Source organism: Maylandia zebra, linkage group LG3 (genome assembly GCF_041146795.1).
Source record: "Maylandia zebra isolate NMK-2024a linkage group LG3, Mzebra_GT3a, whole genome shotgun sequence".
In the NCBI taxonomy this organism is placed as follows: Eukaryota; Metazoa; Chordata; class Actinopteri; order Cichliformes; family Cichlidae; genus Maylandia; species Maylandia zebra.
Genome location: NC_135169.1, coordinates 13,950,352 through 13,965,954, shown reverse-complemented (window position 1 = coordinate 13,965,954; position 15,603 = coordinate 13,950,352). Strand labels below are relative to the sequence as shown.

General features: G+C 45.6%; 1 protein-coding gene across 1 annotated transcript in view; it reads right to left on the bottom strand.

Annotated features, from left to right (window-relative positions):
* Window positions 1-15,603, bottom strand: part of LOC112431562 (alpha-tectorin-like) — a 40,005-nt gene that overhangs the window by 12,817 nt on the left and 11,585 nt on the right. The window contains exons 2-8 of the mRNA XM_076879965.1: window positions 10,990-11,117; window positions 10,336-10,411; window positions 9,813-9,913; window positions 9,233-9,448; window positions 8,967-9,044; window positions 8,731-8,827; window positions 8,223-8,352 (exon numbers count right to left, since the gene is read on the bottom strand). Of these exons, the coding sequence (XP_076736080.1) occupies window positions 8,223-8,352; window positions 8,731-8,827; window positions 8,967-9,044; window positions 9,233-9,448; window positions 9,813-9,913; window positions 10,336-10,381 (668 nt within the window). The 5' untranslated portion in view covers window positions 10,382-10,411; window positions 10,990-11,117. The remainder of the gene's footprint in view (window positions 1-8,222; window positions 8,353-8,730; window positions 8,828-8,966; window positions 9,045-9,232; window positions 9,449-9,812; window positions 9,914-10,335; window positions 10,412-10,989; window positions 11,118-15,603) is intronic.

Sequence of the window (15,603 nt, the reverse complement as noted above, 5' to 3'; positions counted from 1 at the left end):
AGAGAGACACAGGGAGATCCACACAACATGAGGGAGAACGCGACGCCGAACAGAGGAAGACGCAGACAGAAATACACAGAGGGTTAACGAGGAAAGTGGGAACACACGGGGAACACACGGGGAACACAGGTGACACAGATAACCATAACGAGACAGGGCGGGGTGAACATAACACTGACGGGTACAGGCACAGAGGTTCAGACAGGAGGAGAGAGAGCACGGGGAAAACACAGACATAACAGGCTGGGGAAACATGAAACAACCACAAAGGGAGACGAGGGCTCATAAATACATAGAGGGCACACAGGGGGGAGAGAGAGCACGGGGAGAACTTAGACATAAAGGGCAGGGGAAACATGGAATAAAACATAAGGAGAGACGAGGGCTCACAGATACACAGAGGGGCACACAGGGGGTAAAAGCCATGAAGGGAAAACACTTAGGGAACAACACAACAGGGCAACTCAGAAAACATGGTCTAAATAAGGAACGAAATACAAAAATACAAGGAACTAAGAATACTGGGCCCACATGGCCCAGGACCATGACAAACACACTACAACGGCAGGGAATCAAATCCCGCAGTGCCAGACGTGCTCCGCTGCTGAAGCCAGTGCATGTCCAGGCCCGTCTGAAGTTTGCCAGAGAGCACATGGATGATACAGCAGAGGATTGGGAGAATGTCATGTGGTCAGATGAAACCAAAGTAGAACTTTTTGGTATAAACTCAACTCGTAGTGTTTGGAGGAAGAAGAATACTGAGTTGCATCCCAAGAACACCATACCTACTGTGAAGCATGGGGGTGGAAACATCATGCTATGGGGCTGTTTTTCTGCCAAGGGGACAGGACGACTGATCCGTGTTAAGGACAGAATGAATGGGGCCATGTATCGTGAGATTTTGAGTCAAAACCTCCTTCCATCAGTGAGAACTTTGAAGATGAAACGAGGCTGGGTCTTCCAACATGACAATGATCCAAAACACACAAAGGAGTGACTCCGTAAGAAGCATTTGAAAGCCTGGAGTGGCCTAGCCAGTCTCCAGACCTCAACCCCATAGAAAATCTGTGGCGGGAGTTGAAAGTCCGTGTTGCTCGGCGACAGCCCCAAAACATCACTGCTCTTGAGAAGATCTGCATGGAGGAATGGGCCAAAATACCAGCTACTGTGTGTGCAAACCTGGTAAAGACCTATAGTAAACGTTTGACCTCTGTTATTGCCAACAAAGGTTATGTTACAAAGTATTGAGTTGTATTTTTGTTATTGACCAAATACTTATTTTCCACCCTGATTTACAAATAAATTCTTTACAAATCCTACCATGTGGATTCATGGATTTATTTTTTTTTCACATTCTGTCTCTCACAGTTGAAGTGTACCTCTGGTGCAAATTACTGACCTCTGTCATCATTTTAGGTGGGGGAACTTGCACAATCGGTGGCTGACTAAATACTTTTTTGCCCCACTGTATGTATGTGTATGTGTATATATATATATATATGTATATATGTATATATATATATATATATTTTTTTTTTTTTTTTTTTTTTTTTTATATTAGGGGTGCAACGATATTCGTATCGATATTGAACCGTTCGATACAGTGCTTTCGGTTCGGTACGCATATGTATCGAACAATACAACATTTGTAATTTATTTTATCAACTTTCCTTCTGACGATGCTGTCTGTGTTGAGCGCTCAGTGAATCTGCGTTCGACTACTCCGCCTAGGCTGCACTGTCGAGCGCAGATCCACTGAGCGCTCAACACAGACAGCATAGTCAGGAGGAAGAGCGCAGGGCAAGCTAGCGAGACAGAAGTTAAGCTCTCCTTGCAAGATGGACCTCCCCCACCCTCATTCAGATCTGGCGTTTGGAATTATTTTGGTTTTCATGTGACGTATGACCCTGAAGGTAAGCGAGTCATGGACTAAAGTAAAACAGTATGTTGGATGTGCCATGCAATGCTTAATTACATTGGTGTGAACTAGTGTGTTAGCGCAGTTAGCTCGTTAACGTGTTGGCCGTCTAGCCCCATGCACGGGGCGATCGGCGGTAGCTCGTTAACGGAGATTTGCCGTGTTGTGGCGTTAAGGTCATTTCAACGAGATTAACCTGAAAGCACTAGTGGGAACACAACGAATATGACTGCACATTTACGCCGACATCATCCTAGTGCAAAGACAAAAACAACAAGCATGCTACTAACTTTAGCCGAGTCATTTAGACAGCTGTTAGCACGTGATTCTCCTTATATGTTTAATATGCTGCTGAGAATATAGCCCAGAAGAAGCGGATAGTATAGCTTTTATTTTGGAAAGAGACATTTCTCTGTAATAAACTCTCTTTTCCAAAGATGAGTGATTCCTCAATCAGATACAGGGCTTGCAAAATCGCTAGCCCGACGTCCCGGAGCTAGCGATCTTTCCAGTCGGGCTACAAAAATCTCTCTGCCCTGCCCGTCGGGCTATTGTAGGAAAAATATATGTCAATGCTTTTGCATTCTTTCAGAAATGTAGCTGGGTAATTATGTCATTGGCATCGGTGAGCCACTGTCAATATGTGACATATTGAAATCGCGTTTGAATTTGCGCTTGTTTTTTTGCTTTCACTTTGCAATGACAGCACTGATCTGTGAGTGATGATAATTTGTGCACCAATTCCTCTGACATCGTCTTATTAATCGTTAGCTTACTATGCAAACATGACAAGTGAAATCTCCCGCAGCAAGCTTAAACATGTGAGAGGTTGATCGCGCAGAGAATCGCTGAGCTTATGTGAGTCCGTGTGTAAAAGTAGCAGTATATATATTTTAGTTCTGCTGAGCCAAATAAGACAGGTCGGGGTGAAGAAGTGACAGCCAAAGAAAATCTTACCACAAAACGGAGAAGTTATGACAAATGAGACTATAAGGCAAAAAGAAAGTGCAGCTTTATGGTTTCATGGACAAAAGAATTTCTGTGGCTGCAATATGACAAGCTAAATAACCAGGGCTGCACATAAGTGGTCCGCAGGTGCGCATTCGCTGTCAAAATAAAAAACGCGCACAAGGGTTAGGGTTAAATTTAAAAACTGTACTTTTGAGTTAAAATATATATTTATAATTTTAATAAATGACAAATTAAAAAGGCATGAACATTTTTTTGTATCGAAAAAATATCGAACCGTGACACCAAAGTATCGAACCGAACCGAACCGTGAATTTTGTGTATCGTTGCACCCCTAATAATATATATATATATATATATATATATATATATATATATATATATATATATATATATATATATATATATATATATATGTCATTATAAGAAGTGTTTGTGAACTAAAAATCAAGAATGTGATATACTGTTTGTCCGTGATTTGGAGAGCCCAGCACGTGTTCACGCAGGGATGAGAGAAGGAGGACCCAAATGCTGGATTCACAGGTAGGTAGGTGAAGGTGGGTGTTTATTGCCAATGGAGTGAGCAAACAGAACAGAGATAGGAAATGGCTGGCTGGACGGCTGGCTGAATGAACAAAGGACTGACTGAATGGCTGGCTGACTGACTGAACGCAGGCGGAAACGACAACATAACATCATATGTACATCAATGACACGACAGTGAATGAGTAGAAACAGAGGGCTTAAATACACAGGTTGAATGATGACAATGATTGGAAACAGTCCAAAACAAAGACCGTTCCGGTGAGCGGCCCTGTGGCCGGTGGCCGAGACGGGACAGTTCTGGTGGGCGGCCCCGTGGCCGAGACGGGACAGTTCTGGTGGGCGGCCGCAAGGAAGACGGCGGCGGCCACTGAGCCGGTCCGGTGGTCGACCACGCCGGTGACGAGGAGAAGGTGGCTGAGGAGCAGCTGCAGGAGGCGGCGTGGGAGCCGGCAGAGACTGAGGAGCAGCTGTAGGACCAGGCGAAGCAGAAGCTGAAGCTGAGTCTGAGGCTGGACCAGGCGAAGCAGAGGCTGAGTCTGAGGCTGGACCAGGCGAAGCAACAGCTGTAGGGCCAGCAGGCGCGGAAGCCTCTGGCTGGAGACAGGCTGGGCCAGCGGGTGCGGAAACCCCTGGCTGGAGACAGGCCGGGCCAGCGGGTGCGGAAACCCCTGGCTGGAGACAGGCCGGGCCAGCGGGTGCGGAAACCCCTGGCTGAGGAGCAGGAGAGCTCACAGCTGGCTCTGGGTGCTGTGGCTGCAGGTCCGGGAACTGAACAGGATGGTGGACGGGCGACTGGGAGACAGGAGGCGACTGGACTACAGACTGGACAGGGGCAGACTGGACTACAGACTGGACAGGGGCAGACTGGACTGACTGGACAGCGGCCTGCAGGACAGAAGACTGAGCTGGAGGGGACCGGAGGACAGGAGACTGAACTAGAGTAGACTGGAGGACAGGAGGAGACTGAACTACAGGGGACTGGAGTGAAAGCTGAACAGCAGATGAGGGAACTGACTGGAGTGAAAGCTGAACAGCAGATGAGGGAACTGACTGGAGTGGAGATGCTAAGGGTTGAACAGAAGTAGGCGAGGCTGACAATGGAGCTGAGGTTGGTGTGGCTAATGGCTGAGCTACAGACTGAGCTAGTGCGGGAGATAAAGCTACAGCCTGGGCTAGTAAAGCCGGTGCCTGAGCAGGGGACACTTCAGCTAGCCTAACCAGGGATAAAGCTAGTGCGTGAAAGGCTGGATCAGGCGGTGGATGAAGTGGTGGACTGATGGGTAGGCAGGCTAGCTCTTCAGAGCCTCCAGAGCATGAGGGCACTGGCTGGAGCCTCTGGGATGGTCAGATTGGATTCTGGCTGCCCTCAGCCTAGGCGCCGGGACAGGCACGGGAGGTGGCTGGACACCAGTCACCCCCACCCAAGAAACAGGAACGGGTGGGGAGGTAGACTGGGTCGCAGCTGCCCTCCTCCTAGGAGGTAGCACAGGAGTGGGTGTAGGCTGACTGATAGGAGTGGAAATAACGACTGGCTGAGTGACACTGACAGGTCTATCGGGTTTTATTCTGGTCTTTCTGCCACCACTATTTACAGTCTTTGACTGAACAGTCTTTGGGGAAGCAGAGCAGAAAAAATCTTCCCAGTCCACATCATCCTCAAGGAGGGAAACTCCCCCTGCATCAGAAATGAGGCTATTGTGCGTTTTAAGTGAATAATCAGATGGTGAGTGCAAAAAACAGTCACTGGAGCTCACCATCGGGAGTTGCTGAAAATAGTCCTTGTTATGGCGGCGTGTGCGCCGCTTTCTCCGAGAAGAGGAAGCGGGCGGGGTACACAGCCGAGCCTCTGGCGCAGGAGCCTCTGTTGAGCCGAGGTGGGAGGCGGAGCCGCTGCACCATGGCGAGGTTGAAGTTCCGGTGAATGAGGCAGGTGGCGTGTGAGCGAGGAGCGGACCCGCGAGAGAGGGAGCCGCCGAAGCGCGGCGCAAAACGCCCACTCTCCGCGGCAGATGCTCCGGTGCATGGGAGGTAGCAGGTGGGTGAATCATTGGGTCTCCGAGGCCCGCCCAGACCCAAGCGAGTACCCTCAAAGGACGTGCTCTCGCTCCGCGAAGAGCCGCTGTCTCTCCTGAAGCTTTTCCGCCCACAAGGAGAGCGCTGCCTCCTGCCGCTCAAAAAGGTCAGAGTCCGCTGGGTCCACAACGCGGGGTCGTGTCATTCTGTCAGGAGTAGTGTCGTGGATGAGAGAAGGAGGACCCAAATGCTGGACTCACAGGTAGGTAGGTGAAGGTGGGTGTTTATTGCCGATGGAGTGAACAAACAGAACAGAGGTAGGAAATGGCTGGCTGGACGGCTGGCTGAACGCAGGCGGAAACGACAACATAACATCATATGTACATCAATGACACGACAGTGAATGAGTAGAAACAGAGGGCTTAAATACACAGGTTGAATGATGACAATGATTGGAAACAGGTGAGTACAAGGCTGAACATAATCTGGCTAATGACACGAGACGAGCTGACACAGGAAAAGCAGGAAGTGAGAACATGGAAGTGGCAAAATAAACTGAACATGAACAAAACTGAAAACACTGGGTCACCGACCCAGGAACCCTGACAATGTTCTAGTCTTTGGCTTGAAAGGAAGTTGGTTTGGAAGCATATTTGGCGATGTTTCATCTTTTGTGTGGGAGCCACATCAAAAACATGTTCCAGTCTGGTTTTAAATCTCGTCACAGTACTGAGACTCTGCTTTTACGAGTTTTTAATGATCTTCTTTTAACTGTCGACTCAGGTTACTCAGTTGTTTTAGTCCTTTTAGATTTGACCGCCACTTTTGACACAGTTGTTCTTTTATCGAGACTTGAACACGTTGTTGGTCTAAAAGGCATGGTTTTATCATGGTTTAAATCTTACATATCAGAGAGGCCTTTTTCTGTTAAAATTGGGCAATACTCCTCTTCCTCTGCCCCTATGTGTTGTAGTGTGCCACAGGGGTCTGTTTTGGGTCCGACTCTGTTCTCCTTGTACATGCTGCCTTTGGGATCTATTTTTTAGGAAATACAACATTCCCTTTCATTGTTATGCTGATGACATCCAAATTTACTTCCCCTTGAACCTAGATGTCTCTGTCCCACTGCAGCCTTTAACTGTTCACATGATGTTAAAGACTGGTTAACACAGAATTTCTTACACTAAATGAAAATAAGACTGACGTTATGGTTTTTGGAACTCATGCCCCTTTGAACAAGTTAACTGATACCCTCGGTCCTCCTGCTTCTCATCTTTCTCACACTGTAAGGAATCTCAGAGTGTTTTTAGATAGCTCCTTTAAATTAGAGAAGTAAGTGTCCACAGTTGTGAAAACAAGTTTTTATCAGTTACGTGAAAAGCCAAAGCTAAGCCTCATCTTCCTCCAAGAGACCAGAAACACTTATTCATGCCTTCATCACCTCTAGACTGCAATTCTCTCTATTTGGGTCTTCAACACTCATCTCTTCATCGCTTGCAGTTCGTCCAAAATGCCGCTGCACATCTTTTAACAGGTGTTAGAATGTATGAACACATCACTCCAGTTTTAGCAAATTTACACTGGCTCCCTGTAAAATATCATGTTGATTTTAAGATTCTTTAACTTACTTTTAAAGTTTTAAATAATATGGTGCCCAGTTATTTAAACGAACTCCTCAACATGTATTTCAGAGTCCTGAGATCTTCTAGTCAGATGTTCTTAGCACAACCAAGGTCTCGATTGAAGCATAGAGGAGATCGGGCCTTCACAGCAGCAGCACCCAGACTGGAATAATCTGCCAGAGGAGATTCCTACTTCAGAGTCTATTCAGTCTTTTAAATCGCATCTTAAAACTTACTAGTTAGTTCAGTATGAGTACCATCAGGCCTGTTTTATGTTTTTAATGTTAATTCACTTTCTTCTGATTTACCTGCATTTGTTTCTAATTTTTCTCTATTTGTTTCTCTTGTTTTTAACTGATTGTGAAGCACTTTGGTCAACTCTGTTGTTTTTAAATGTGCTATACAAATACATTTTGAATTGAATTGAATTATGTTATGAGTGTCCAAGCACTCTTTTTTGTTTGTTGTTTTTATTCATACCGCGCCCCCACTGCAATGGCTCTGCCCCCCCCCCCCAGAGAGCACGCCCCCCACTTTGGGAACCACTGTCACTTGTTGATGCATACTGCTTGTTGTACGATTTAATAATTAGGATTAAGGTATAACTTTGCATCGTGTTATGGCCTATTGTGTCAAAGCAAAACAAAGGGCTAATCAAAGGTGGCCCATCTGAAGATGGTGCCTGGTCAGACCTCTGGGCTGTACTTGACCCTGCACCTGCTGTTTTTGGCTGGATGACAAGGACTGGAAAGTAGGGCTGAGTCATCAGTGACTTCTGCAACTCATTCTATTCGATTCATAAGATCCTGATTTTATCAATCCCTGATTCAAATTGATTCGATTCAATTTTGACTCAGACAGTCAGAAATAGTTCTGTGAGCATCACAGCAGATGTGTCAAAGTAACTGAGAATAAAACTCAGAAAAACATGAAGGAGATTTTCCTGGCCTGGCTTTTTACAGCAGATGACCTTAAAAATATTCTGCAGTAGATCAAAAACTGAAGAAAACCATGAATCAACATAAGGACATTACTTGATGTTGCTGCAGTGGAGCAGATTGATTTGCTATGTGTTGTCTTGCTGTTCATATAATTCTGTTTATTAAACTCTGTCATCACAGCGTTTTTTTGAAATACAAAGAGGATATATTTACATGCCGTTGCCTTGACAGCGCTCCAGCGCACCACAGCTGGAGGTGTTGAGGACTGCGGTTTCATTACAGGTGAGGCTGAAACAGGTTTGTGGATCAGAGCTGATCACTGTACCAGGTCGATACATCTGACCTGAGGATTGAAGGAGAGTTTATTTTAGTTTAAACACTAACAGATCACCTTTCCGTCGTGTTTTTTTTTAAAAACTCATAAATATTGTGTTTTACATCTGATTGGTCCAATGGCTTTATGACATCCTCCACACTATGCTGACCCCCTGAATGGCCCACTGAATGAGCAAATGAAAGATCCATTTTTAGGACCTACTGAACAACCCACTGAGCTGAATTTGGTTGTGAAAAAATGTTTCTTATGTTAATTTAAGAGCTGTAGGGGGTGCATAGAACCAGAGGGTTATTAACAACTGTGAGCACCAACATCTCTGTAACATTCATATAGTTCAATTTTACAGAATCCCAAAGTCAAGTTTGGAGCTTTAGATTCACTTACCTGAGTGTCTGCATCCACTGATGTCTAAGAAACCTCGAGATGAGGAAGTAAGATTCACTGTATCAACTGTGGTTCGACCAACCTGAAGCTCATACACCTTGACAGAAACAAACACAATAAATGTTATGACAACAAAGCAGACAGGTCAAGATGAAAATGAGAATTTTTGCCAATTTCATGTAGTATTTAAACATTAACAGATGTGGATAGTTGTTTACAAACACTCAGAGACTCACCACTGGATCAGAGGTGTATCTGTCCAACACCAGAGCTGCTTGTGAGCTGCTCCCAAAGTTTAAAGGAAAGAAACCAAACTGTAACGAACAGAAAAGTTTCAGACACTGTCGGGGAAGTTTCCTTTAAAAGCTTTTACAAAAGCGTTTAATGTGATAAAACCTTAAATTTTATTTTTGGTTTTCAGTGTTCATACAATTAATTTGAGGTAAAACATTAAAAAGTCACACCAGTCAGATTTAACAATGTGATAAAGAAAAACACTCACATGAGGAAATTTTATCAAAAAATAGCGTTCCAAACGGTTCTGAATGGTTGGAAATTTTTGACGAACATAATCCACATCAGCAGTGGAAGGTTGTAGATTTATAAAAAATCCAAATTGGTGTGCGCCCCGTGAATGCTCCACAACACAGTCGCCTCCAGTTTCAGGACTGAAAAAGCCGTTGAAACAGACGGTAACATTTCCAGATGTTATGTTCACCTGTGGAAAATCAGAGACACAACGAGTCAAACATCAACATCGTTTGTGCTTTGAGTCATTTACAGCTGAACTGTTGGTGTCAGAGCTGCTCAGGTTTCAGTCAGAGCTCTCGCTCTGCTTCAGGAAGCTGCATCAGGTGATGTCCACATACTCAGCATCACTGCAGAGGACATTAATGAGACTCTGAGCTTAAAGCCAGCTGCCCTCTGAGGGCCTGAATCCGTGAACAGAGAGTGTGTGACCTTCATTCACTGCTGATGTTCACTCAGTCTGCAAACATGATCTCTGCCACAGGTGGAGACTAAACAGCAACAGTGATGGAAACACAAAGATCTGCTAAAACATCAGGCTTCATCCTACTCACATAGAGCTTCTCGTACTGCTGTCCATAATACGTGATGGGACATGAGCTGATGTTGACCACTGAAGACTCATTGAATGTCTGCTGATAGGACCACTGAGCACCTGAAGACACAAAGACACATGAGAGCTGTGAGCTACAGTCTGTTAGCTGGTCGGACAAACAGGAAAAGCTGAAGGCTGAAAAACTGACTTCATGAAGGGATTAAACAGCGTTTGTTCACCAATCAGTGTAAAGCTTTACTATGACATCATCAGTTAGCTGTCCTTGGAAACAAACATAACAGGAAACGACAGCTTGATAGACTTCTGGATACTGAAGGTAATAAAACTGCAAAGATGAGAAGTTCAATTGAAAAGGGCTTTTTGTTTTGCTTTATTGTTAAAGAATAATAAAAAAAAGATAAAACTTTGCTGACGATGTCAGATTATTTGTACTTAAAGCTTTCTTCATCGTCACTCTCATGTTTTTGTACTCGAGTATTTTGAGGACACTTGCAAAATGGCTGCCAGGTGTGTGCGTTTACCTGTCAGTGCAATGAGAGCACACAGGCAGAGCAGAGGGCGGAGCATGTTGGAGAGGGCCAATCAGCTGACAGAAACCTGAAACACAAACATTTTGAGAAAACTGCATGAAATTCTAACATTTATAGTCAGTTTATTTAACTTTAAGCTTTTCTGTAAAGTTTAACTTCACAAACATAAAGTTGAAGCCTTCACCATCCAGAGAATAAAATGTGATCATGTGTTGTAAACCGGTTTGTATTAAGTTCACTTCATATGTGTTGTATGGATTCATCAAACCAAACATTATTTATTTTATGACTCACAGAGTTCAGTATTTGCCTCGAGCATAAACATGAACATGAGCTTTGTTTCTGTGGAAAACCAACCTGTGCTGTTGTGACCAAGTGGTCGGCGGGGTTAGATAAAAGGAAATAATAAAATAACAACGCCACCTAGGGGAATTTCACCCCCAGGAAATATATTTAAGAAAAATGGATAAAAGGAATAAAAGGATGCCGCACAGATTCAAACATGCACACTGAGGCAGGTTGGCTCCAATATTAAAACAGTTTTATTTATAGTAAAAATAAATAAAATATTAAAAACCAAGATGTAGCGTCATTATTGACAGTGTCCTAAAGTGAAAATAAAACAACCATGGAACTTGGACTTACCAGCAGCCGTGGAACCAAAAGAAAATCACACAAAAAGAATCACTGCAGCCCACCCGGTGCTGTACAAAAGAAAGTGTGAAACGACCCACCACCTGAGGTCCCAGGGCCACTGGCACGTCCTCTGTTCACTGAAATAAAACACAGAAAAATATGTTAAAAGAATAAAAGGACACTGAGCGTCAGGCTCGCTACAGATCATAAGGAACTAAAACACAGTTTAATAACTTTAATAAGAGAAATCTCACACACACACACACACACACACGGGAAGGCTTATACCCCACGGGTCAAACTACCACTCGTGCTGGTAGTAATTATTCTCTTTTTTTTTTTTTTTTTTTTTTTTTTTGGCCTGTCCCGTTTGGCTCTTTTGCCATCAGAATTGTTGTCTAAAGGCAAAGAAAGATGCCCAACGGATTTACTTTACCAAACTGACCATCCCAGCCTTGCCGTAATGGTCCATTTGATTCACCTTTTATTGTTTATTTTATTTTCACTTACTGAATACGGGACAGACTTGACTGGGGGAAAGAAGGGGAGAAAGAAAGAGGGAAAGAGAAACAGCTGAGAAGAGGGACGGGGGAGAAGGGCAAAAGACAAAAACCAACAGAACGGGCAGAGAAAAAAAATGCATATATCGATCACCTGGATCACCTGCTGAGAAAGAAAAAAGAAAGCAAGCAGAAGAGAACAAGAGTAATAGAATAAACAACATCACAATGATATATGGGAATATGACAGTAAATACTAAATGTTAAACATTATTGTGCAGCACATAAGATCAACAAAACACAGTGTGCTTTGAGGTAGGAGCCAAAAAGGGTGTAGTTTGTGGGTGTGATCACCCGTGTGTACACCTGTGAGCATGGACGCGCTTGTTTTTTGTTTTTTTAAAAGGTTCCTTCATGTAATAATCTGCTAGAGGGTGTGGGGGGGCCACAGCCCCGTCCTCCAGGGCGTGAAGCAGGTGTGGAGGAGATCAAAACTCCAGACATCCAGAGGCCCCCAGAACACAAGAGACCAAGGAAGACCAACAGAGGGGCAGCTGCGCCACTGTCCCGGAAAGAGCTGAGGAGAGTCCCAGATGAGGGCTCACTCAGCAGCCGCGGAGCAGAAGCCAGGGGGAGTTGCAGTGACGCGCCCGTGAGCTCCGCCGGCAGCCAGCTGCGCCTGAGTGACCGAGCCCCAGGCCGAGAGGCCAGGGGCACCCCACCTCCGAAGTGGCCCGAGCGAGCCCCAGGCTCCAGGCCCCGATAAGCGGCCGCCAAGGAGTGAGCCGGTGTGTACCTGGACGCCCATCCCCGGACACAAAGAACCACCAACGCACCGATGTCTGAGGGGGTCCGCCACTGGCAGGGGAAGTGGTGGTAGGGGGAGATAGGCCTCCAAACCTTGGAGGGCCTGAGATGTCCCCAGAGAGGTGGCGCCTGACACCCAACCTGACATATAGACACAGACATACAGGCACACACAGATACAAACATCCATTCCCATCCTCATGCTCTCATATGCACTTACTCCACACTCAACCAACGTGGAGACAGACATAAAGAGACGTTGTACACACGATCACACTCCCCAAGCGTACTCTACAAACCGGGTCTAGGTGCCCCCGCCCCCTCCAGGGCCCCGCCCCCTCCAGGGGCGGGGCCCTGGAGGGGGCGGGGCCAACTCCTCCTCCTAGTCCTAGCCCCCCTGCTCCAGCAGGTCGCAGAGAACGGGGGTGAGAGAAGACTCCGAACCTCCCTCCACCCGCTCATTGTAATGTTGATGCATGTGTGTTCTAAGGTGCATTTAAAACCCAGGAGGGCTTGGAGCTACCTGCCAGAGAGCAGCAGGTAAGCGCATGGTCCCTCCTGCTAGCCCTCAATGTCTACGTGTATTTAAAATTGAGAGGTGGGCAACGATGCCAGGGGTGGGGTGTACACCCTGATGGTACTTTGGACTCCGTGTATCGTGCCCACCCCCAAGATCCTATATGTATGTGTAATGAGAGTGTGAGTAATGTGAATGTCTAAGTTGTGGGATAAAATTGAGGCAGAGGCCCCTCCCTGGGGCCAGCTCCCCCGCTGACCCCAGTAGGCACCCCCATACTCCTCGACCCGCCAGGGAAAGGGGGCCCAGGCCCATCCAGACCAGGCCCAGTGCAGCAGCGCCACCCGGCCCCACAGAGCCCGGGACAGTCCACCCAACCCCACCACAGAGAAAACTGCACCCACCCCACCATCCATTCATCTTCCAGACTACATAAGACAATAAACACCCAGGCTGAGATCTTCCTCCACCTCTCCTGTATCTCCCCCTCCTGCAGAGGCAGCTCCTGAGGAGAGGAAAGCTCCTGCAAGATGTGACAATCTCCCCCACCAGTTGAAGAGCCCCCCAGGTGGCTCGACGCACCGGCGGCACCCTGCTCCAGGGCTGGGCCCCCATGCACCCACCCGCCCACAACCCCGGCAACACACCAACCAGGACCCAAGCCCCCGAGGCCCGGTCCGGGTCCCAGCCCAGAGACGGAGCGCCCCCAGAACCTCACGCCCATCCCGGACCCACCCAGGGGCAGCCAGGCTACCAGGTCAGTAACCCACGTCCGTCAGCACAGACCCTCCCCTAGCCCCGCTGCACGCAGCCGCGAGGAAACAGTCACCGGAGAGCCAACAGAGCCCCTAACCGGACATGACCGCTACCCCAGGTTGAGCCCCCCAAGGAAGATGCCTCCGGGGAACCCCCCGACGCCCTAAGCCTGTCCCTACCCCCACACCAATCACAACAGTGAAGGCGGGACCAAACTATGACCCCCCACCCCCACTAGGTGATGGAGCTGATCAAAGGAGCCCAGAGCAATTGATCTGATGTGGTGGCAGAGGCTGTATCAAGACTAATGTAATCTAATAGATAATTTCTATATTGGTTAGAATTAAGATTATTTTTATTTTTCCAGTTCATGAGGACTGTTTTCTTGGCTATGCATAGGGCAGTGAAAACCATATGGGCGATATTCTTTTCTGAAGTGACATTATCTAAGCTGCCCAACAAACACACTAAGGGGGAAGTTGGAATGTTACATTTCAGACACTTCGATAAGTCTTCACATATCTCGCGCCAAAACTTCTGAACTGGTGGACAGAACCAAAGAGCGTGGATATAATTGTCCGGTGAATTGGTTTGGCAGTGTGAGCAGTTGTTGGTAGACGTAAAGCCCATCTTGAACATCCGATGACCTGTATAGTGCACTCTATGTAGTATTTTGTATTGAATTAATTGAAGACTGGGATTTCTAATTAGATGAAAGGTTTTTAAGCAAATCTGAGACCAGAAGTTTAGGTCTAAGTTAACTGATAAATCCGCTTCCCATTTTGCAATAGGAAGTGATATTGATTCATCTGTTTTAGAAAGCATTCTGTATATTTTGGATAGTAATTTGGGGGGTTTAAGAGTAAGAAATTGAACCACACTTGGTGGTGTTTGTAGTTCAACTTGACCCGGTTTAAATTTCTTTTTTACTATGGATTTAATTTGTTGATATTCTAAAAATCTTTTCTTGTTGATCCCATATTGTGTAACTAGTCCGTCAAATGAAATAAATTCTGTTCCTTCTAGTATATGTTCTAAATATTTGATTCCTTTATCACTCCAATCTGAAAAGTTTATCATATTATTGTTTTGTAATATGTCAGGGTTGTTCCAGATAGGTGTACGTTTGCATGGGATTAATGAAGACGCCGTCAATTTTAGAAACTCCCACCATGCTGTCAGAGAAGAGCTGATGTTGATGCTTTTAAAGCATTCATGTCGTTGGATGTTTGAGCTGATAAATGGTAGGTCTGAGATCTCTAGATTATTGCAGAGTGCTTGTTCTACATCTAGCCAAGGTTCATCTAAGAGGGTGTGTTTTAGCCATCCTGAGATAAACTGAAGCCTGTTGGCTAAGAAGTAGTGCTGAAAGTTAGGCAGTTCTAGTCCTCCTTTATCCTTGGTCTTTTGTAGTGTTTTTAAGCTTATACGTGGGGGTTTATTTTTCCAAAGGAATTTGGACATACATGAATCTAGAGATCTGAACCAATCTTGTGGCGGTTTAGTTGGGATCATTGAGAATAAATAATTTATTTTTGGTAAGACCATCATTTTTATAGCGGCAACCCTTCCCATGAGTGATATGGGTAGACATTTCCATCTAGCCAGATCATCTTCTACCTTCTTTAAAAGTGGGATATGGTTTAATTTAGTTAGATCTGCAAGCTTGGGAGAAACATTAATACCTAAATATTTTATATTTCCCGATTGCAGTGGTGTAGAAGAGGAATTATGGAGGGAGCAATTAATCGGTAGGACTGTAGATTTTGACCAGTTAATTGAGTAATCTGATATTCTTGCAAAAGAGTTTATCAATTCAATCACCCCAGAGATATTGGTTTGTGAATTTTGGAGAAAGAGTAACACATCATCCGCATAAAGGCTGATTTTATGTTCCACGTTCTTGCATTTTATGCCCTTAATTACTGAATTCTGTCTAATTGCTGCTGCTAGTGGTTCAATAAAAATTGCAAATAGTGAAGGGGAGAGTGGGCATCCCTGCCTGGTGCCCCTCAAGAGACAGAAGCTGGAGGATGTCTGGTC